The sequence below is a fragment of the Setaria viridis genome, chromosome 8 (genome assembly GCF_005286985.2).
Source record: "Setaria viridis chromosome 8, Setaria_viridis_v4.0, whole genome shotgun sequence".
Classification (NCBI taxonomy): Eukaryota; Viridiplantae; Streptophyta; class Magnoliopsida; order Poales; family Poaceae; genus Setaria; species Setaria viridis.
The window spans coordinates 11,775,197-11,800,232 of NC_048270.2; the positions used below are offsets into that span (position 1 = coordinate 11,775,197).

Consider the following 25,036-nt stretch of genomic DNA (forward strand, 5'->3'; position numbering starts at 1 on the left):
CATCTCCTTAACATCAAGAGACGCTATTAGGTTTTCAATTGATATCTCCTGTATCCTATGTTTCAATATTGTGGAGAAATTCCTCCACATGGAAGGCAATTTTGCAATTATGTATCCAACCACAAACTTGTTAGGTATCTCACACTTGAGCTGCTCAAGGTCCTTCACAATGCACTGCACTTCATGCGCTTGCTCTACCACAGTATGGTTGTTCACCATCCTGTAGTCATTGAAACTCTCCATGAGGTACAGTTCACTGCCTGCATCTATTGCAGTATACTTTGTAACCAAAGCATCCCACAACTCTTTCGCATCTATTGAGTCCACATAGATATCGACTAGACGGTCAGAGAGCACACTGATGATACATCCCACGAAAAGATTATTGGCATTCACGAACTTCTGCTACTGCTAAGCAGTTAGTTCGACTTCTGGTTTGCCTTTTCTCGTGTCCTAGATGTGCATCGCATTAAGCTGTAGACGGACCTTTGATTGCCATCTCTTAAAAAGTTCACGCCAAAAAACTTTTCTACCCTGAATGACTAAGCAAAACCAGCAAATTATTTATTATAAGGTTTTTGGATTGTTGGATAATTAGGCAATTGATGTATTAATTTCCAAAATAAATAAAACATGGCAAGAGACGATCCTAGCAAGCAAAACTCTAACATACTAGGCAATAAGAATAGCATAATCATGACCTCAGAAAATATGATTAACAACCAGATCAGATCATGGCACATGTACATAGAAGCCGTGATGACGAGCAGTGCTGACGGAACGATGACGGTGTTACGGACGAATCATAGCAGCTGGCATTGGAGACGATGGTACACCGCGACGCCGGACTTGCACAGAGGACGAGCCATGATGACGAACTTGAGCAGTCACGCGAAGCGCTTCCCAAAAACCTTTTTCGCCCTCTCCCAGTGCAGGATCACAAGGACGAGGGGTTCCGGAGACCTGCTCGCCGGTGCACGTCGACGCAGTGGAATGGAGAAGACTACAGTAGCGGCGCAGCAGTGTAGAAGAGGCAAAACCTAACTCGTATAGACCACCTTAGGGATACTTGAACCTAAGGGGCTTTACCGTATAGTAGTCTATGGTATGTCTTTTCCATGAGCGGGTGGTCCGTCTTGATAGGGAGGAAAACCCCCAACACTCTTGTCTAATAGTAATACGGGTCTGATAGATAGTGTACCCTCTCTTACGCTAATGAGCCTTTGAAATTTATTCAGAATTATTTATATGGGACATATATTAACCATTCCTGATCATGCCATAACGCATACTAGAGTAGCAAGAGATATATGCCAAATATGTGGTTGTTGGCATAAACATTGTCTACATTTGTCCTTTTATTTTTAAGATTATCTTAAACAACTGTTGTACCCTTTTTTATGGATATTACATCTATTTGTCGTTCATGAAACTGTCACTGTATTTCCGGACATGAGCTTTCTGTACACTGTTTTATCTGATATATAGAACTTAGACATGCAGGCGGCAAGCACATGCGGCATATTAATCCAGCATAACTTCATCATTGTCGCAGCACCATAGGTCTGGTTTGCAGTCACCATATCGTTGAAATAATGGGCCTAGCCCATAGTAATTTCAGAATTCCAAATGAATCTTAAAGGCCCATGTGGGCAAGAGGTGGAGTGGTGCAAGTCTTTAGTCCCACATTGCTAGTGGAGGAGAGGGATGACCAACTTAAATATGGAAGTTGTCTTCACTCCTCCAAGTTATGTGTGTGGGGAGAGGAGAGCTCCACACGCACGCACTCGCTCACCACGCCTCATTCGGTGGGATGAAGGGCGCGGGCGTGCGGCACCTGCGTGAATGGTCCGCGGAAATTCGGCCCCTCACCTTGCGGGGGCGCAGCTTCCTTTTGCCGTTTTATTTTTTGGTTACTTGGTCTTTAAGTCAGTGAGATATATGGAATCCTAAGCGGTTTAGATCACAATCGCGACGTGAGAATCGTGGGCTCTCCTATATATGTGACCTACTGGCCTCTACCAAAAACAGATCTATTCGAGCTAGGTTTTTGCCTCCTCTCGCTGCTGCGCCACCACCGTAGTCTACTCCATCCTGATTGTCGGCGTGCACCGGCGATTGGGAGAGCAGGTCTCCGGAACCGTCATCTTCAGCGTTCCTGCATCGGGAGAGGGCGAATAAGGTTTTTGGGAAGCGCTCTGCGTGACTGCTCGATCGCTTCCTCCGCTTCGTCAAGTTCTTCATCGACTCCTTCACCACGCCTCGTCTACCTCTTCGTCACTCGGGCATCACTCGCCGTCACGAACAACGTCAGGCTGCTGATCGTCGTCGCCTGCTGTACCCGATAGTCGTCCAGGAGCCGGTCTTCATCAAGAAAGAAATGTACGATCTCTTATCTCAAATTATGTCTTCCATATTAGCTATTATGATCTATTGCAGTCTGATAGCACTGGATAGTATGGTAGAATATGTGATTCTATTTGCAATGATAGACTTGTCTAGATCTTGCGTAGACATGTCTAGTTTAATCTGCTATCTGTTCATCGTATTTATGATTTATTTCTGGATTAAATTAAAACTAAAAGTTCTTATATATCCAACACATATTAGACATGCGAAAATAAGTTTTGTTCTTGGATCGTACTTTTGAGTGGGCCGAACCACAACATCATTCATGTGATCCAGCTGTCCACCACCTCACAAGTCAAACATCGGGCCTTCTCCAACAGTTGAGTTAGAACACTAGCTCTAAGCTTGTCCATCTCATAGAAATAATAGCTAAAAGATAACTTCTTCCATAGTTTGTCTTACAGCACACCAGCATAACTTCATCATTGTCAAAGTACCATATGTCGTGGTTTGCAGCCATTATGTTAGACATGAATGCGAAAATGAGTTTCCTGCTGCATCATACTTTTGAGAGGGCAAAACCACCACGTCATTCACGTGATCCAGTTGTCTACCACCTCACAATCAAACATCAGGCCTTCTCTAACAGCTGAGCTACCACACTGGCTGTAGGTTTTGTCCGTCTTATAAAAACAATAGCTAACAGATAACTTCTCCGATAATTTGTCTTATAGCATACCAGCATAACTTCATCATTGTCACAACACCATGGGTCCTGGTTTGCAGTCACATATTAGACATGAATGCGAGAATGAGTTTCTTCATGCATCATACTTTTGAGTGGTCTCAACCACCACGCCATTCATGTGACCCCAACAGTTAAGTTAGCACACTAGCTAAGCTTGTCCATCTCATAAAAATGGTAGCTAAGAGATAACTTCTCCAATAGTTTGTCTTATAGCATATTGTTAAAAGCATTTTGGATCCTACGTCCTCTCTCATATCCATAAAATATGGAGCCCACACTTTTTGTGAGAGTTAGCTCACGAAGAAGAGGTAGTATACTCTTTCTAGTAGCCTTCTCTTCCAACGAGCTAGCTGAGTAGTCGATGTTGGAGAGGCCCCGTAGATGCTTTCTAGTAGCAGGCCGATAGGCATTATTTAAACACTTCGTAGGCACTAACCCAGCTATAACATAACGACATCTTTTGACAAATGTAACACACCAACCGACGGAGAGACAAACTATAATGTCGGCTGGTTCCAAGACCATCCTAGTTCCGACTCACTACTGAAAAACCCATCTTCAGTCTTAATCCCGGTTTTCCAATCGGGACAACCAAATCGAGACTTAAAATCGCTATCTTTAGTCCCGGTGGTTTATTTGTGCCGCCTAAAACGGTAGTACTAAATGGATGTGAAACACCCGGGACTGAGGGTGGAGCATAACGACCACCAAAAGGAGGTTCCTGACCCGCGGCAACAGCGTCTTCATGATGTTTCTGCAAATAACGAAGCATTGCTTTCTCCAACATGCTCATTTTCTTCGGCTTCTCCTGAGGGCCAACTACGATTTTCCCCTTGCCGAAAGAGGAACGACGATTGCCCCCACTATCACCACTTCCTCCAGTAGCAGAAGTCATCTATGTACAAAAATTCTTACCTTAGCACTGCAGAACTTGTTGAACTTGAAGACCGTGATCGTCTCGGTGAGCATGTTCTCAACTGGCGGCACCGTACTTCGTCATGAAATAGGTTCGATTTTACGAGAAAGGGGACACAGTCTTCCACGATGTCTGTTGCCGCTCTTTCTCATAAAATCGAACCTCCTCCTTGACGTCCGTTGCTGCTCCACGGAGAACATGCTTACTGAGATGACCACGGTATGCCTGCAGAACTTGTTGAACTTAAAGACCGTGATCATCTAGCAAGCATGTTCTCAACTGGGCGGCACCGCACTTCGTCATGAAAGAGGTTCGATTCTACGGAAAAGGGGACATGGTCACGATGTCCGTATCCACTCTTTCTCGTAGAATCGAACCTCCTTCTTGACATACTTTGCTGCTCGATGGAGAACATCCTCGCAGAGATGAACATGGTATGCAAGTTCAACAAGTATGGATTTGAAAAACCATATTGAATTTGATAAGATAAACCGTTTAGACAAGGTAGCATCATTCTTAAACCACTACAAGAATACATACTATATATGACACATCAATCTCCTTCACATTCTAGTTCAAAATACCTCTCCATTTTCTATTTCATCACATTCTAGCAAATAAACTTTCCATCTCCAAATCATAAATCAAAGTGTAACACGAGGATGAAGTAGCAAACCTTCACAACACTTGTGTTGGCTGAGTGAAATTCCCACGAAAATGAGGGAAAAAAATTCGGGCAGCACCTCCCTTGCTTCGGCACCACCGGAGAGTAGGTGAAGCTGAGCTCTCTGTCTTTGTGGTGGACTGGCTTGGACTGGAGGAGGAAGAAAGGCCTCTGTCTTGGTATATAATGGGGTTGAGTTTTTATCCCGGTTAAAACCTCCAACCGAGACAAAAAGGAACACCTTTTATCCCGGTTGAAAGTTTACTCCTAGTTGGAGGCTCCAACCGGGACTAAACTTTTTATCCCAGTTGGTGTTACCAACCGGGACAAAAGGTCCACCCTTTTATCCCGGTTGGATCCTCCAACCGGGACAAAAGGGTCATGCCACCGACACCCCGGAACTAGCCCTTACAACTGGGACTAAAGGGGGGTCTTTAATCCCGGTTGCAAATACCAACCGGGAGTAAATCTCCTCTCCATTTTTACCTACCGTGGCGCACCCCTTTTCTCCCAGACCTACTTTAAACCGGGACAAAAGGGGCGCATCGAAAGTCATTTCTCTACTAGTGTGATGTTGGAGAGGCCCCGTAGATGCTTTCTAGTAGCAGGCCGATAGGCATTATTTAAACACTTCGTAGGCACTAACCCAGCTATAACATAACGACATTTTTTGACAAATGTAACACACAGACCGACGGAGAGGCAAACTACAATGTCGGCTGGTTCCAAGACCATCCTAGTTCCGACTCACTACTAGAAAACCCATCTTTAGTCTTAATCCCGGTTTCCCAATCGGGACAACCAAATTGAGACTCAAAATCGCTATCTTTAGTTCCGGTTGAAATACGGTCGTGCACAATACTTGGGATTCGAACCTAGGACTTATTGCATCGCGCGTATACGTAGCTTCCTTACGATCTCACCTGCACAACATATGTGGTTGAGAAAGAGATGCTTTCCTTTTGAAGTCACCCATGGGAGCCTTTTAGTCACCCATGTAACACAAACCGGAACTAACACAATATATAAAAAAACTTTGATGTTTGTCAGGTCGATGAGTATCGATGGTGATTAATTATGTCCCAAATATTTTTGGTATATCCTCCTGATCGGTTAACATTATACCAGTTGATTTGATTGCGGTAATAGCAGTCAGTTAGAAGTTTGTGGCTTTATCATGCCAAGTCCGGAGTAGTATAAAGGTCATTGGACTTGTTCAGTACTGTTATATGCCTCGTATGCTCAATAAGGCTAGGGAAATAGTCTGTGGCCTCCATTGACATGTTAAATCTTGCATGTAGTATGTGAAGGATCAAAAATCCTTATTTTGTAAATCTACTATATATCTGCAAGGGGCACTGCATCGGTGTTATGCTGAAGCTTGCCCCCAACATAAACCATCTCCATAACGGAAGTAATATTGTTATTTTAATGTTTTAGTTTAATTTGCAAGGAGAGTGCCATACGTACGTATGGGTCCATTTGGTTTATCTGGACTATTAGACCTTATTCATACTTCTCCACCAACCCGTGGTCTGGCATGGGTAAATAATTTTTAGAGGTAAAAGTACTATAGAATATTATATAAAAATTTGGGACCCATAGCTAATATTCAAAATTATTTACATTATATCATGCTCTCACTAATCTATTAAATATTTTAACGCAACACTCATATAAATATAGATATGTACTCATCTTAAGTCGGATTGTAATAGCTTTAATTAGTAGTTAGAACGCATGGTGCAGCAGCCACATATAATATTGTTTGGATACAAGTAGTTGTACTGCCTTAAGAAACAGGATCATAATATGCAAATCTCTCTACTAAAGAAAATTCCTGAATGACTTTAGGAGTTCCAATGATAAAGATTTGAGATAACCATGCGATCATTATCTTAATTGTACGCAATCCTCTACCTAGAGTGATTGTATGCAGAGAACCAATCTGATGTGATGACAAGGCTGCATTTTCCGGCTGACTTTTGACTTCTCTTGGGAGAAATTTTCCTAATCAAATGGTTGCGACTACAATTGGGCAATAAAGATGAAGTACAGATTTCTTGATAATTTAATATGTGGATCCTTCCATGCGCACATCATTAGTGTGATCTCGTCGTCATGATACATGGTAATATAGATTTGAAGATGCCATCCTATCTCTGATGCCATCCTATCTCTGATGTCAACGTTCTCTGATGGCAACGTTCTCTGATATAATTGTTGGAGATGTCTCTCCTATCTCTGATGGCAACGTTCCAAAGGTCTCTGGTCAACATCTTGTATTAAAGGGGTAGGATCATCTTTAGTACTAGGGGCTTCACCGTTGGCTGTAAATACCACCATGTAACCCTCCATGAGGGAGGAACTTGATAATTAAATACACACATTCACAAATGGTGATTCCTTGAGCTCTTGCTTGGAGGCTCAGGGGGGCTTATCGACTGGACGTACGTAGGGTGCCTTGTGATCCTCAATTTGATAAAACTCGTGTCAAGACAACTCCTGGACACAAGAACCGTAAAACGGCCCACCGTCCCCTCAAAACTCATGTTTGTTTCCAACAACAATCACATCGATTACAGGAAGTTTTCTTTAATTTTTCAGCGAATAACAAGAAGACAAAAAGGAAGACAATAATCAAATTGCATTGTCTGGACATGATATTTCTAGTATTCAGAATTGTTATTTCGTTTTTTTTTCATCGCCATAGATATCTTACCATGTACTTGTTCATTTGCTCTTGTTCGGTAGAGAGTAATTAAATTTTTCTTCATATACAACACAAATTATTTATTTCCAACATGTACTTTTTTATACACAAATCATTCGAAGAAAAAAACATCCGTTGATCGCAAGAGGCACAAGTCACGCGATTTTTACGTGTAATATGTGCGTGTGCGGTCCGTGGGATTCGAACACCTTCGGCCTCACGCGATCCTTTGTTACCACTCCAGCTACACAACACATGTGATGGATGTGGATATGCTTTCCTTTTGAAGAAACCCATGGAGAGACTTTTAGTACCGAGTCGTAACACCACCGGATACTAAAAAGTGACATTTTAGTACCAGATGGTATTATGACCTGATACTAAAAGTTCTAGGCTTATTAGTACCGGTTGGTGTTACGACCTGGTACTAAAAGGCCTTCGGGACCCCCAATTTTGGAGCTGGTACTAATGCTTACATTAGTATCGGCTCAAAAAGCAACTGGTACTAAAGTCGAGGATGAATGCTCATATTTCTAGTAGTGTGTAATTAAAAGCATGTATGCGATATGCACTAGACTGACTTATTTCCGTGAAATGCCATAAAAGTAGATCTATCCATGCTCCTATGTCCAAATCTCTTTGATAGCACCACGTATAGTGTATAGGTAACACTTTGCTCGACAATCAATGATAATATAATACACAGCCCAATATCTCATACTCCGTCTGCTCCAAATTGTAGATCGTTTTGCCTTTTTTAGTTCATAGATATTATTATGCATCTAGACAATAGATATTTGTCTAGATGCATAATAATATCTATGAACTTAGAAAAGCCAAAACAACACACAATTTGGAACAGAAGGAGTAGTACGTAGTAGAATATGGTGTGGTGGTTTAATACACTATGGAAACAGTAAGTTTGTCGAGCAAAAACACTCGGCAAAGAGTTTGCCGAGTGTAACACTTGGCAAACAGGACTCGGCAAACTTTCCCTCGGCAAGCAGTGAATTTGCCGAGTGTCAAACGTCGGGCACTCGGCAAATGCTTTGCCGAGTGTCAGAAAACACTCGGCAAAACAAAACACTCGGCAAAAAGGCATTGACGGACTGTCACGGTAACGACGCCTTTGCCGAGTGCCAAACGGGCGAACACTTGGCAAACGTTTACGTTTTGCCGAGTGCCTCCGTCCCGACACTCAGCGAAGAGTCTAAATGTTGCCGAGTGTCGTGGCCAGGACACTCGGCGAACTTTTAGTGTTTGTCGAGTGTCGTGCCCATGACACTCAGCAAAGTAGTCACAGATTAATAGAAACTGGCCTCTTTGCCAAGTGTTAACAATCGGCAAAGTGTCCTTCCTCCTCCTATAAAACAGATTCGTTACATATAAAGGACCCCTCTCAAAAAACAACCACAGAAGCATCACAGGCATATAAATTGCATCATAGGCATATAGATTGCATCACAAGCATCACAAGCACACAAATAACATTCAGAAGTACATATAGGTTCTACTCTAAACAAGTAATTCACAAGTTTGCTTAACACAATAGCCGTTTAAACAATTCACTGAGGAGGATGTGTAGGTGGCCACTACCCCCAAGATGATTTTGCATTGGATGCCACCGATTGATTCTGCACAAAGTTAAAGAGATTGCATTAGTCACTTTTCTAGTGTAAGTTTCTAGTGCCTGTAGTTTTTAGTTTAATTCTAGATCGATTGTAAGGTTGAGAGTGACTCATAGGAGTAGCTGCAGGAGGTGGAGGTGACGGGAATAGGTTCGGTGGCATAGGTGGTGGAGTTTGACCTAAACTCTGAAAAAACACTCTGCATGTAATGGAACATCGACTCCGTCCTCTGCCTTTCTATCTGCCGATGCGCCTCGATCCTCGCCTCTAGATCCTCCTGTCGCCTCCGTTCTACTTCCACCTGGGCCTACAATATTTCATCCCAATGTCTTATTGCAAAGAAAAAGGTACGTAAAAATCAACGAAAGATGAAACAAATAGAAATAACCTACAGAGCCTGCATCTGTAACTGTGCAGTGGTCGGGTATGCCCGTATCGAGGGGCTAGAGTCCGTGCTCCTTGCTCGGATCTGGGAGAGACTGGGAGTACTGGCAGTGTCGATCACGCTATCTCCAATCCAATACCGGCCATGCTTCTTGCCTCCTCCCACCCTCATCACAATTTCTGCATCAATATCCTGAGAGCTCAGATCGAACTCTGGCCCATGAACCTCCCTTGCCATTGATGTGTACTCGGTGATGCGGCTGTGGATGCTTGGATGGCTGTACGCCTTGGGCGGATCCTCCGGGTTGAAGTCGATGTCTATGAAGAGGGATCGGTCGCCTCGGGAGGGATGAGGGACCTCGCAACCAGATCTTGGACTGCGAACCCTTGCCTCCTCCCCTTCCTCCCTCTCCTGCTCCTGCTCCTCCTATACCTCCACCTCGTCACTAGAGGCGTGCGCGGAAGGTATCTCCTCCTCCTCAGATGACCGGGGCGAAGGTACAGGTGACGGGGGCCTCACCCCTTTACCCTTTCCTCCATCCTTGCCTCGACCCCTGCCTCTACCCAGGACCTGTGCCTCCTCTATTTCCTCGACCAGTGCGTCATCCCTGCCTTCACCCCTGCCTCGACGCCTTCCTCGACCCCTCGATGCGTCTGACCTTGTACCTGACCCTGAAGCTAACCCTGATGCTGCATCTTTGAATTTTTCGTAAAGCGCTGCGATCTTCCTCGTACCGCCCACCATTGTTCAATCACCTGCAATTACAAAGAGTAAATCAATCAGCATAGATAAACAAAACATACTTAGGAAGATATGCAAAATAAACTAAACATACTTAAAAAATAACATGGTATGACAAATAATAAATAAATTAGTACGGTCCATACATGTATTAGAAATAATCATCATGATCGGGATTAGCTGGATCATAAGTCTCATCATCACTGTCACGCGTGTCAAAAAATCATTCCTGTGCTCCGAAGGAGGAATGTCATCATCAATGTCCTATCCTAACTGTAATCGCTGAAGTAATTCTAACTCCTTCATATTATGAACCTAGACGATTCGCACTTCACACAGTACTTTGCTTCCGCATACTCTTTCCTAAATAAGATGCATCCCTTTGGGCAAGCATGTATCTGCTCGTATGGCATCTTAAGTGCACGAAGGAGTTTTTGTGCCTTGTACATGGTCTTTGGCAAGATGTGACCCTTCAGGAGCAGGCTCCCAAAAACTGTCAACATAATATCGAAGGCGTCTCAACTCAAGCTAAACTGGGACTTCATGGCCATTAGACGTGTAATGGCATCCAGTTGAGAAACCTTGGTATGCCCGTGAAGGGGTTGCTGTGCCGCAGACAACATGTTGTAATACGCCTTTGCGGTAGCCTCTGGCTCCTCTTCCCTACGTGCTTCATGATAGTCATCTAACATGTCTCCCACCCCGGCATCATCATCATATTCCTCGATGCGTTGTCTGATGAACTCGTCTCTCCCACGATCGGCTTCACCATGGTAGATCCACCTGGTATAGTCTGACGTAAATCTGTGCCTAACAAGATGTTTACCCATGTCTAGCTTGGTTTGCCGACGCATGTTTCCACATTTGCTACACGGACACCAAGTATCTCTTGCTCCTTTGATCCTTGCAAATGCCCGTTCCAAGAAAGCATCAGTCTTGTTAATCCATTCATCGATCAACGAATTCTGACTAGAGCGGCCCATGTACATCCACTCACGATCCTCTATCCTCTAGCATATCAGCGAGTAATATAAAAAATCACATTGCATCTACACATTCCTATACTGTTTATTAGGTGAAGATAGATCCCAATCCCACCCGAGGATGTGTAGGTCAGTTTAGTTTCCACGGTCTACTCCGACCCGAGATAGAATTTCGGCAGCACCTCCCTGCTGTTCTCCAAATACACGTCCTGGAATGGAGATTGTGTATCCAGAGAACAATAGGGAGGTGCTGCCGAAACTCTATCTCCGGTCGGAGTAGACCATGGAAACTAAACCCACCTACACATCCTTGGGTCGTCCAAAAACCGTGAACAATTCGAAACAGATACGGTTATAGATATGCAAACATTTGCATATTTCCAACCATATCTCTTTCAAACAGGAGAATCCTAACTAGGTTACGTGATTTACGTGATTTACAAACATCATACGAAAAAAGAGGTGTAGGATGCCTCACCTTGCTATCCTACAAAGTGACAACTTGAGGACGGTAACATAGCCTCTCCTGCAAAAAAAGAACATACTACTGTCAAGTTAAATTTTCGACAGCACCTCCCCTGCACGTGGAGATTTCCATAACCTGCATCAAATAAAATGGCATGATTGCTGACAACCACATCTACAGCAACGGAATGGCATGATGGCCGTCTTCCACATACAGTTCTTATACCTTAGATTGCTAAGTCAAACATCCTTTTCTAATTTCTAAAACAAAAGCCCTACCACCTCTCTATCTTATCCTTTCGTAATTACTTATTACTTTTGTAATTTCTAGTTTCCATTTCATCCTACCACCTCTCTACCCTTTTCTAATTTCTAATTCCAATTTTGTAACTTGAAGAACAAAGATTGATTACCGGGAGGGGTGAGGGACACCGGCCTAGAGAGGCGAGGGGACGTCCGGTGGCGGCGGGTGCGCAGGGGGCGGGAGCGCCGAGCCTGGGGCGGCCGGGCCCGAGGGTGCCGATGGCGGGGCGGTCAGCGGGGCCGGGGGCGCCGGTGGTGGGGCCGCCGGGGTGGGGGCTAAGCGCGGGGCGGCGGGGTTGGGGCGACGGGCGGGGCGCGGGGCACCGGGGCGGCGGGACAGGGGCGACGGGCAGGGCACCGGGGGCGACAGTTACGGCAAGCTGCCGGAGGAAGAGGGCGGGGGGTGGAGGGGCGGCAGGCGGGCCGCTGGGCAGGCGGGGGCGGTCGCCGGCGGCGGCGGAGGGCGTCGGCGGCAGCGAGATTCGTTTTGGCGCCTGGCTGTTCGAGTCAGAAGGCCGCGGGACTTAAGTCAGGTGGTTTGCCGAGTGCCCACGATCTGGCACTCGGCAAAGTCAAAAGGTTTGCCAAGTGCCAGATCGCGGGCACTCGGCAAAGTGAAGTTTTAATTTTATTTTTAAATTTTCAATTGGAACACGCGCCTACTAGCGGGCTCGTGTACATACTTTGCCGAGTGTGTAGTGAAAACACTCGGTTAAACATTATCTTTACCGAGTGTTTTCACTAGACATTTGGCAAAGTACACTTATATTTCATGTACACTTCTTCAATAACGTGTTTTACTAACCTTTTTCTGATATACTTAGGAAAAACCATGTCAAATTCACTCAACAATGGATATATGATTTTTCTACTAATATTATTCCATTATTTCATGCAATTATAGCTCAAATTGAATTTATATCTATTAAAAATCTATAATTGCATTTAATCAATAAAAATTATCAAACGGATCTGAAAAATTTGCAAAATTTGACATGAACCAATCTATGTTGTATGTTGCCTATACAAAAATCTTTGAAGTCAAATCCCAATTCAAGTGTCACTTGGACTCCAAATCTTATCGGATCCTTTCTAACTTTTACGAATCCTTTCGGGAGATGAGTCGGTTTGTAAGCATCATATGTCAGAAATTGGGCGAAACCTTCTCAATTTTTTACCACAGCCTCCACATATAATATCATGACATCTGGACAAATTTTGTGATTTTTAGACTTTGTTTGCTTTGTTTAGAATTTAACAACCATTCAACCACACGTTCGTGGTCGTGTTTTCTAAAAAAAATGTTCAAAATTTCTTTTCATTTCCTGGTTGAGACCTCAATCCGGATTCAATAATATGAATATGATTTTTTCACTGATTTTATTCCATTATTTCAATCACTTGCAGTTAAAATTTGACATAAATAAACAAATTCCTATTAATGCTATCAATTCATTAAAAATAGCAAACAGACCAAAAAACAGACCAACTTTTAAGATGGATTACCAAATGTCGTATGTGGGGAGTAGAAAAAGTGTGGAGGGCAGAGGTGGAAAAAAAGTTTTGCCCTTGCCGAGTGACTACACAAACACTCGGTAAACTTCTAAGTTTGCCGAGTGCCTGTGGAAAACACTTGGCAAACTTCTAAGTTTGCCGAGTGTCTGGACGGAGCACTCGACAAAGTACTAACGGCCGGCACACTGCCCTAACGGACGGTGCATGTGCGAGCCACGTGTTGGAGATTTACCGACTGTCAAATCATTGCCGAGTGTCGTGTGGATTTTTGCCAAGTGTCTTATTTGTGACACTCGGCAAAGTTGTTATTTGCCGAGTGTATTATTTATGCTGAGTGTCCGCCAGTATACACTCGACAAACGATGTCTTTGCCAAGTGCCCAACATAAAGCACTCGACAAAGATTTTACACTCGGTAACGTTCCTGTTTCCGCTAGTGATACCATCTTGTAAGTTCAGGGGATGAGAGCCAGCTTAAATCATTGTCATTCCAAATATAGTATTTCTTGAGTTAACCTTTTCATACGAAGCCAATACGAAAATGTAAGAGATATAGTATCCATTTATGGATCCGTTCCACATGAGTTGTGTAGGATCGAATCCCTGTAATCGCTATCAGAGGAGGGGTGAATGATAGCACAAATCCTCTGTGCCCCACGGCCCCACCTCATCTCCCACCACAGCCGGACCACCTCCACATCCGCACCTCAGCTACCGTGTTAACTCTGTGCCGTGGCACCTCCACACACGCAGCCTCCGTTGTGCCTCCTTGCGTGCAGCCTCCGCGCTGTTGCGCCTAGCTCATGTGTGGACCGCTGCACCTCCTCACCGCTACAGCACCATCCGCTGAGAGCAAGGGTCAACACTGCCCTCGTGCAACCGCCAGCTGCTACCCCTGTAGCCCACTGCCCGAGCAGACCCGGTCCCATGCTCGCTGGATCCGGTCGCAACTCATCGCTGCATCGCGTGCGCTCGCAGCAGATCCGGGCGAGCTCACAGCAGACTCGAGCAGGCCCATTTTATTGGGCCCTGTTGCGGCCATCCTAGCTGCCACACAGGCTTCTGGCGGCGGCACGGCAGGGTTGAGGGAGGAAAGGGTGGCGGCCCTCGGGCTGTGCGGTCCGCCAATGCTGCCTCTGAGAAGGAGCGATGTGGGGCTGATGTGGGGCTGTGGATGCAGTGGCCGCTTTAGTGTACAACTATAGTTGCATCCTTATGCTACTACTTTTGTAGATTGCTGTTGTTTACAGCTCTGTAAATGCTTTATTTCTGTGATTTCCTCTCATGATTGTTTTTTTAACTATTATTGTATCTCTTACATTTCCCTTTCAGTATATTATTTTTTCGTATATGCATAGCTGGGAGCCTGGGACATGTGCGGAGGTGCAGCAAGTACTACCTCCGTCCATAAATCTATAACATTTTCATTTTTTAAGTCCTAAATATGCAAGTCAGTACAAGTGCGAGTCTACACCGCAAATACAGATACCGTTTCCCTTTCCCAAAATTGTTTTAATGTAGGCGACCACACAACTTGCCCTCCACAACTTGCCATCCACACATGCTCCATATGCCTGCACCTAAATTACTGATTACTGAGATACGCACTCAATCACCTGATCAAATATAATCAAGTGTAGCTCGATCGCTAAGCCAGGCCGATGCACTCTATTTAAACCTAGCAAGGAACTTATAGCGAAGCAAACACATCTCGGAACACATAGACTACAACTAGAACGATACAGCCTGTGTGTGTGTGTGTGAGAGAGAGAGAGAGAATGGCTGCTGGTTCTCAGACTATCATAGCTCCCACAGATGCTGAGCTCCTGCAGGCGCAAGCCGACCTATGGCGCCACAGCCTCTACTACCTCACATCCATGGCGCTCAAGTGCGCTGTCGAGCTTCACATCCCAACTGCTATCCATAACCTTGGTGGGGCTACCTCGCTGCCAAACCTGGTAACCGCAATATCGCTTCCTCAGACTAAGCTTCCATTCCTCCGCCGGTTGATGCGGCTGCTTGTCACATCAGGCATCTTTGCATCTGAAAGAGATGCAGAGGTGGAGACCTACTGCCTCAACCCACTCTCCTGGCTCCTGGTAGAAGGTGTGGAAGCAGAAGACCACACCTACCAGAAATACTTTGTGCTCGCCACGGTCTCACGGCATTATGTTGAGGCTGGATTGTCTCTCGCTGACTGGTTCAAGAAGGATTTGCCTGCCTCACTACCATCGCCGTTCGAAGAATTACATGGTGTGCCACTCGTCCACGAGACTACAAAGCTCCTTGACGAAGAGCTTGACAGAATTGTCAATGAAGGTGTGGCTGCACATGACAATTTGACAATTGGAACCATTATTCGAGAGTGCAACGATCTCTTCAAGGGTGTTCAATCACTGACTGATTGCTGTGGTGGTGATGGCACGACTGTGAGGGCAATCGTCAAGGCATTCCCTGACATCAAGTGCACAGTGCTGGACCTTCCAAAGGTTATCGAGACTGCACCAGCTCATGATTCAGTAATCTATGTAGCGGGCGACATGTTCCACACCATCCCACCTGCTCAAGCTGTGATGCTCAAGGTATAAAATGATGGACAGCAAAAATAGGGGCTATTTCTTTCATGCTTCTATAGTTCTATACAAATAAAATCAAAATTCGAAAATAGAAATTTGTTTGTCAGATATAGACTCATCTTTTGCGTACATAATTATTTAACTGAGATGACATTAATTATCTTCTGCAGCTTGTACTGCACTTCTGGACCGATGAGGATTGTGTTAAGATCCTGGAGCAGTGCAGGAAGGCAATTCCTTCCAGAGAAGAGGGGGGGAAGGTGATTATCATAGAAATAGTCCTTGGCCCTTCTATGGGGCCAATAATGTACGAAGCCCAACTCCTTATGGACATGCTCATGATGGTGAATACCAGAGGCAGGCAGCGGGATGAAAATGACTGGCGCGACATCTTTATTAAAGCAGGATTCTCCGACTATAAGATTGTCAAGAAAATAGGAGCTCGTGGCATCATCGAAGTTTACCCGTAAGACTGCACACCCTTCAAAATATGTTCAATGTGTGGTTCACTATGGACATGACCATGTGCTGTGAGGAAAAAAATAAATGGAGAACCTCATTTCCTAGATAAAGTTTCAGCGATCTGAAAGCAGATGAGCTGTTCAGCTTTCTTGCATTGAGATCCATGTAGTTTCTGCTTGAAATGTACTAGAGTACTCTTCGTGGTTTCCAGTGTGCTATGTTGATTTGACTTCGACCATATATGTTTTATATGGTTGTTTGTTTATGTGTAAGTTATGTACAACCACAAGTTATCATACAATGTGTAATTTATTATGATATATCACTGCATAGTGTACCACTATATTTATGGTGCTGGTAAAAACAGGAAGCCCACCACGCTACTAAATTCTATATAAATGGATGGATAACTATTGAACAAGTCTCCCCTTCAACAGTATTTCTGTGAAAACGTGCCACGACAATTACTCAATCACTCTAGCGCGCATACCAATCCGGAAAGTCTTGCTCCCGATTGCACCACATCGTTCTGTAGCTTTGATAGCTTGGATGGATCGATTGCCTTCTGCGAAATCGCATTGAGAAACGCGCATAGCTTTACGAGCGGCAACCGGACATTTTCTGGTAGAACACCCCTCAGTGCAACCGGAAGCAACTGGGTCATCAATATGTGGCAGTCATGAGCCTTGAGATTTGTAAACTTCTTTTGTTTCATATTTATTATTCCCTTTATATTCGAGGAGTACCCAGACGGGACCTTCATACTATTCAAGCATTCAAACATGCTATCCTTCTCCTCCTTGCTGAGAGTGTAACTGGCAGGACGTAAGTAGTGCTGTCCATTATCTCTCTTTTTCGGATGTAGGTCATCTCGTTGCCCCATGGCTTTCAGGTCCTGTCGTGCTTCCAATGTATCTTTTGAGGTTCCATAAACACCCATGAAGCCTAGCACATTCACGCAAAGATTCTTCGTCAGGTGCATCACGTCTATTGCGTTGCGAACCTCTAGGATTTCCCAATAAGGTAGCTCCCAAAATATTGACTTTTTCTTCCACATGGGTGCATGTCCGTTATCATCGTTCGGAACAGGTTGGCTACCAAGTCCCTTTCCGAAGACTACATATACATCCTTCATAATCTCGAACACACGCTTTCCACTACGGTGTGCAGGTTTTTTACGATGGTCTGGCGTCCCTTTGAAATGCATCCCGCTCTTTCTCAGCTGGTGGTGAGCAGGGAGAAATCGACGATGACCCATATAGACGACCTTCTTACAGTGCTTCAAGTACATGCTATCTGTGTCGTCTAAACAGTGGGTGCATGCCCGATATCCCTTATTTGTCTGTCCTGAAAGGTTACTCAATGCAGGCCAATCGTTGATGGTTACGAACAACAGTGCTCGTAGATTAAAGATCTCTTGTCTATCCTCATCCCACACACGTACACCTTCTTCCTTCCAGAGCTGTAAAAGGTCATCAACCAACGGCCTTAGGTACACGTCAATGTCGTTGCCGGGTTGTTTTGGGCCTTGGATAAGCGCCGGCATCATAATGAACTTCTGCTTCATGCACAGCCAAGGAGGAAGGTTGAACATACAAAGGGTCACAGGCCAAGTACTATGACCACTACTCAACTCACCGAATGGATTGAATCCATCAGTGCTTAAACCAAACCTTATGTTCCTTGCTTCACTTTCAAAGTCTGGGAATGTTCTATCAATTGATCTCCACTGTGCCCCATCTGCGGGGTGTCTCAGCATCTCATCTTCCTTACGGTCTTCTTTGTGCCATCGCATCAACTTAGCATTCGCCTTGTTCCTGAACAAGCGCTTCAAGCGTGGTATTATAGGGAAATACCACATCACCTTCGCGGGAACTCTCTTCTTGGGAGACTGCCCCTCGACATCACCAGGATCATCTCGCCTGATCTTATACCGCAGGGCTTCGCAGACGGGGCAAGCATCCAATTCCTCGTATTCATCACCACGATAGAGGATACAGTCATTAGGGCATGCGTGTATCTTCTGAACATCCAATCCGAGAGGGCAAATAATCTGTTTAGCTTCATATGTTGTGGACGGTAATTCATTATTCTCGGGGAGAATCTTCTTGACAATGTTCAACATCCCCTGAAATGCCTTATCGGACACACCATTTTTTGCCTTCCATTGCACAAATTCTAGTGTTGTACCTAGTTTTTTATGGCCCTGCTGGCAACCTGGGTACAACAATTTTTGGTGATCATCTATCATGCGCTGCAACTTTGCTGCTTCCTTCTCAGTTTCGCAATCTCTGTGTGCATCTCGTATCACCTGACCAAGGTCATCAGTAGGGTCATTTTCTGCAAACTCATCTTCATCAGCCTCGCCCATTGTAGTACCTGCAAAAGCTTGGCCTGCAACCCAGTCCGGAATGGTGTCATCTTCCTCCTCCTCCTCGCCATCTTCCATTACAACCCCTAGTTCACCGTGCTTGGTCCAAACCAAATAGTTAGGCATGAAACCGTATTTAAACAAGTGGCTGTGAATAGTCCCCCAGGAATCCTTTGAATACTCCTTCCTGTTATTGCATTGGAAGCATGGACAACATACGAACCCATTCTCTGGCTTGTTCGCTCTTGCCACTTCGAGAAAATAATGCAAGCCATCAATAAACACCTTGCTCCGCCTGTCTGCATTATACATCCATTGCCGGTCCATCTGCATCGTATTACGCATGAAAATGGATTACACTTGACAATGGATTACGCGTGAAAATCAATTAAAGATCCAAACAACATGGTACAATACAACAACATGAAGATCCAAATACACATATTTAAATTAAAGTCCTAAACACTGCATAAGTTGTTCAACTTGAAGACCGTGATCATCTCGCGAGGATGTCCTCAACTGGGCGGCACCGGTATTCGTCATGAAAGAGGTTAGATGCTACGGAAAAGGGGACACGGTCACGATGTCCGTATCCACTCTTTCTCGTAGAATCGAACCTCCTTCTTGACATACGTTGCTGCTCGGCGGAAAAAATCCTCGGAGAGATGAACACGGTATGCAAGTTCAACAAGTAGCAGAAGTCATCTATGTACAAAAATTCTTTCCTTACCACTACAGAAGTTGTTGAACTTGAAGACCGTGTTCATTTCGCGAGGATGTCCTCAGCTGGGTGGCACCGCACTTCGTCATGAAAGAGGTTAGATGCTACGGAAAAGGGGACACGGTCACGATGTCCGTATCCACTCTTTCTCGTAGAATCGAACCTCCTTCTTGACATACATTGCTGCTCGGCGGAGAACATTCTCACCGAAATGAACACGGTATGCAAGTTCAACAAGTATATGGATTTAAAAAACCATATTGAATTTGATAAGATAAACCGTCTAGACAAGGTAGCATATGGATTTAAACCACTGCAATAATGCATACTATATATGACACATCAATCTCCCACACATTCTAGCTCAAAATACCTCTCCATTTTTCTACTTCATCATCACATTGTAGCAAATAATCTTTCCATCTCCAAAGAATAAATCAAAGCATAACACGAGGATGAAGTAGCAAACCTTCACATTACTTGTGTTGGCCGAGTGAAATTCCCACGAAAATGAGGGAAAAAACTTCGGGCAGCACCTCCCTTGCTTGGGCACCACCGGAGAGTAGGTGAAGCTCAGCTCTCTATCAATGTGCTGGACTGCTCGGGCTGGAGGAAGAAGAAAGTCTCTGTCTCGGGATATAGTGGGGGATGAGTTTTTATCCCGGTTAAAAACTCCAACCAAGACAAAAGGAAACACCTTTTGTCCCGGTTGGAAGTTAGTCCCGGTTGGAGGATCCAACCGGGATAAAAGGGACACCCTTTTATCCCGGTTGGAGGCACCAACCGGGACTAACCCTTTTATCCCGGTTGGTGCCTCCAACCGGGATAAAAGGGTGTCCCTTTTATCCCGGTTGGATCCTCCAACCGGGATAAAAGGGTCCCGCCACCGACGGCCCCCCGCTAGCCGTTGCAACCGGGACTAAAGGGGGGCCTTTAGTCCCGGTTGCAATTACCAACCGGGACTAATGCTCCCCTCCAAATTCCCGCACCCCGGCGCACCCCCTTTTGTCCCGGGCCACTTTTAAACCGGGATAAAAGGGGGCGGATCGAAAGTCAGTTCTCTACTAGTGCGAGTTGAAACCCTTACAAATCCCATGTCAAAATGCAACTCCTAACTCAATTTACACACGCAAAACCAATCTATCTGCCCTATAAATCCGGTTTGACTAGTTGTTCCCGAAGTCCTAACTCGCTCATCCGAACTCCAAATTGAACATTATATATATGCATCTTGATCACCTCGAATTTACATTTGATCACCTCGAATTTACATTTTGAGCACTTTACCCAAACCGCTCTGACCGGTAGAACTACCAATTTTAGTCCTCAACAATTTTAATGTCATTGGATCTGTACATAGAGAGTAATACATTCTCTGTTGTCAATCCAATCTGGAATTTTTGATTTTTTTTTCCTTTCCATATATGTACACTCAACTACCCAATTCAGACAAAATGAACTCGGAGATTAAACTGTTCAGGCATGACAGAAATTTCAAATCACGTTGACTTTTGATGTGCTGCAGATAGCAAGGGTACGTGCCCTTTGTAATACTGCCTACGGTCAGCAAAGCTGTATTTTTCAGACAAGCAGAATCAGCAGCAAACAATTAGCTTTTTTCCCTGTCTGAAACGTCAACTTTTATTGGTTGGGGGAGGCAGTAACATCTGTTGAGCTAATACCAATTTTTACATTCCAAATTGGATAAAGAAATGTATAATACCGTCACTGACACAAATTAACAAATATTTTGCAGTCTACAAAATTTTATTTTGACATGCATCATCGTGGTTGTACCAAATGTATTATTATGTATATTTTTCCTTCCAACTAGAATGACGTCACCAATAATTTCAATTGGATAAATTGGAAACATCATAAAATAAAATAATCTAGTGTTCCGTGCAAGAGTTTGATTGTATAGAAACAATGACCATTTCCATGTACATGACTCAGTATTCTTTTTGGGAATACATTTTTGGTCCTCCATCAAATGTCGACCTCCTTCAGACACTGCATTCATTGGTTTTCAACCAATCTAACTCATAGACCTAATTAATGAAACGTATTCCCAAGCATATCATTCTGACAGTGGTGTGTATACAGTAGACTCGGCAGCCATGCCGCAGGCGGCGACGCGGCGCTGGAGCTCCGGCCAACCTGGCCGTGATCCAGACCAACAAGCAGCTCGTAGAGCATCTACGGCACACGGTGACACAACTGGACTCTCAGACGACGTGCACAACTACCGCAATGTGTTGCTCACTGACAGCGGCCTTACCAAAATGGAGGCGGCGGACGGAGTCACGGAAGACGGTGGCGTGGAGGCTTGGCAGTGGATGAGGCTGGGCAAGAGCTATAGTGGAGCTTGTAGAGGACTTCAAGGCGAAGGTTTGGGTGAAGGGAATCGGCGAGCGGTGGCCGATGGTGGCGTTCTTCGCCAATGACCGAGGAAGGTGGTAAGAATGGAGCGGTGGCGGTGGATGGATAAATCTGGCTGGCGGGCTCGGTATTTATTCGAAAACTTACCGTCCAAGCACAAACCACCCTTCCTTGCATGCATGAAGTTGTCCTCGTGGCTCACCGGCAGGTGGCATGGCTGAAACCACCTCGGCTCACCGGTCCTCAAGTAGCTGCGTGGCAGCGCCGCACTCCTTTGCTCCCTTCCTTCTCCTTCCAATTCCACACGATTCAATCTCATATTTTTCCGATTTTCCAATCCAAACTAACGTGACTCCTTTAACCAAACTTGTAGATGAAACATCAAACATAAACTAATTGATTTGCACCCTGGCTGATAGACCAACCAGTCTCCCGATTTGAAGCCCCGAAATTCAACCAATACACTGCCATTCAATTTTCAAAAGCTCCTCGATTCAGTTTCGTCAGCTAAGTTCAAAACAGTTTGAACTTGTAAACTTTGAGCTTCAATTAAACTATGAAATGCTTGAGTTCTCTGGCCAACAACTTATCCGGACTATACATTGCATGTCTATGTTTACTTCCAAAAATATCCAAGTCAATATGTGAAATTATGGGGACCTCCCTTCGGGAGTCCTGCTGATCACCTGTATTAGTCACTAGATCAGTAGGCTAATACAGTTACCATCATAATTCAGTATTTTAAGCAATAAAAAGTGTGTAATTTAATAAAAGAAAGATTTTCAGCTTAGCGCAGCGAAGGAAAGCGCAGATGCCCATCCACTAACAAGATGTTGTAAAACACCTCGAGACATGTATGGTGAAAGCAAGGCTAAGTACACTTATGGTTGGTACTCAGCAAATTCTAACCTTAACTAGTATATTAAATGCAATATGGGAGGTGGTCAAGGAATATGGTTGAGGGGCAAAAACTATACCTAAAGCATCTTACATATGCAAAGTGGATTTAAAAAGGCAAGTTTTATAAAGACTCTCTAAGAGGTTATTATTATATTATATAATGAAAGTTGTAGTCCTGGAGGGGGACACTGCCTCCCCTACCGATCCCGAGGTTTTAATTATGGAATCCGGCTCATGACTGTCATCAGACATTTTCATCACACTAACTCCCACCCAAAGACTAATCATGGGGGATTTAACAAAGTGAACTCATAACCGCGAGGCTCGGCTATCGAAAGATCAAAACTGTCCCCAGAGGTGTACACATCCATATGTTCAATCAGCCCATACCTTATTCCTAGGGGTACTGACCTATGAGACCTATGCCCACCCACGTCTATCTCTAGACGGCATTCGCTAGGTCCATCCACGAATATACTAGGGTCTAAACAGGGGCCACTAACCATCTGCTACATGGATCCAATCCAGTAAAATGTGCACAAATATATAAAATAGGGCCTTCAACCCATAGGGTCTCTGACCCTCCAAACAGTCAACCCGTGCCGACCAGACCTGAGACTATGCGAAGGTCCTACTCCAGCATACCCATTGGCCACCTGGACCCCGTTGATGGATGACTAGGTTCAGCTAGCGGGGTTTGATTCAAGGCCTCACATGAACATGCACTCCCGAAGGCTGTACCTTTTTGGCATGTATGACTGTACATGTCACAAGAAAGACTCTGTCAATGAATCAGTCCTTACATGACCAGAATAAGCGTCACGGTAGTATGTCCTCCATAGAGGCTGCCCTCTTACCCGCAGGACCAAAATACACCCTAGGGTTTGTTTTACTATCATCTTGTTACTAACTCACGCATCCCAAAGGAAAAACCTTCCTAAGTCTTTTATAAAAACATAAATATTTAAGGTGGGGTGTTAGATCTTCCCTGTAGAGGATCCAACCATGTTTTATTCCATATTTATGGGGCGTGACTCAACTTGCCTGGCGTATCTATTATAGGAAGGGTTGGAGGGAAAAGTAATTTTCCTAAGGTGGCTTGGTCTATGGCATTTCAATAGCAAAAAGGGTAAGTCTAGCCAGCACGTATCCTAGAGAAATAATTTGGAAAATAATGCAATCCATTTTACATTGGTCATGTTATTACTCTCACACTCAAGGGATAAAGTATGCGCTAGGAGTCGGGACTTGCATTCATAAAAAATTCTTAATGTCTATTAGGGTGACCAGGGTTCTTCCCTTCACGTCTTCTGGATCCTCAACTTCGAGCAGAGTCTAGTCATCTCCAGCTAATAATAGCATATAAACTAACAATCAATAAAACAATACAACATTCAATTCCTAAGAAATCAAAAGAAAGGAAAGGGATGAGTATTCTGGGAGTTACCTAATAATTAAAGGTGAATTCTTGGTTATTCGAAGGATAATTTATTAATTATTTAGAAATGAGTTTCTAATTAATTAATGAATTTAGTGGCTGGGTTTTCAAGAAATTGTAGTCAAATTAATGATTAATTCCCTAGGGTTGTTTAGGGTTTTGGTCGGGCAGCTCAACGGCTAGGTTTGGACAATAATTGAGATTTTCATCGGATGGCATAATGGCTTAGGTGGGTTGGTATCTGGAGTCTTAGATTGGGTGGCATAACGGCTATGCCAGGATGATATCTGAAATTTTAATTGGGCGGCATGACGGCTGGGCTGGGTTAAGGATTAGGGTCTTAATCGGGCAGCAGCTCGAATGGATCTTAGATATGATTTGGGTGCTGGATGGCGGAAGTGGATTTTAGGGCTAGGAAACTTGCACGATGAGCTCAGCTTTGTCTCGGGGCTCAGCCCTACAGTGGGTGGACCTCAACAAGTTTGAGGAGTAGACCTTGAGATCTTGCTTTACGGACACCGCTTCACGTGTGCTAGTAATAGTCACCTAGTGACAGGTGGGGCCTAGGCAAGATCAAGTAGATATGCGGTCGTGATAGCTGTTAGCGGTGATTATAGGGTAGAGGAACAGTCTGCTGGGTGCTGTTGCAGTCGCGGGTAATAGTGGCTAAAGGCCGCACGACGCACTCAGCTTTGACCCGAGGCCTTCAGCCTTACGGTGGTTGGAGGTGGTGCGGCATCTTTTCCTAATAAAGTTGCACTCTAAGATCATAGTAAA

At 44.5% G+C, this 25,036-nt stretch overlaps 1 protein-coding gene across 1 annotated transcript; it reads left to right on the forward strand.

Moving 5' to 3' along the window:
• The first annotated feature begins 15,088 nt into the window (after positions 1-15,088).
• On the forward strand, positions 15,089-16,767 carry LOC117866256 (probable O-methyltransferase 2). Its single transcript, XM_034750418.2, has 2 exons — positions 15,089-15,991; positions 16,156-16,767. The coding sequence occupies exons 1-2, from the start codon at positions 15,188-15,190 to the stop codon at positions 16,453-16,455; spliced, it is 1,104 nt and encodes a 367-aa protein (XP_034606309.1). The 5' UTR covers positions 15,089-15,187; the 3' UTR covers positions 16,456-16,767.
• The last annotated feature ends 8,269 nt before the right edge of the window (positions 16,768-25,036 follow it).

Bases quoted from the DNA above. Each gene is read 5' to 3' on its own strand.
- LOC117866256 (XM_034750418.2), top strand. From the start codon at position 15,188: ATGGCTGCTGGTTCTCAGACTATCATAGCTCCCACAGATGCTGAGCTC. The intron at 15,992-16,155 runs GTATAAAATGAT...TATCTTCTGCAG, and splicing joins CTCAAGCTGTGATGCTCAAG to CTTGTACTGCACTTCTGGAC.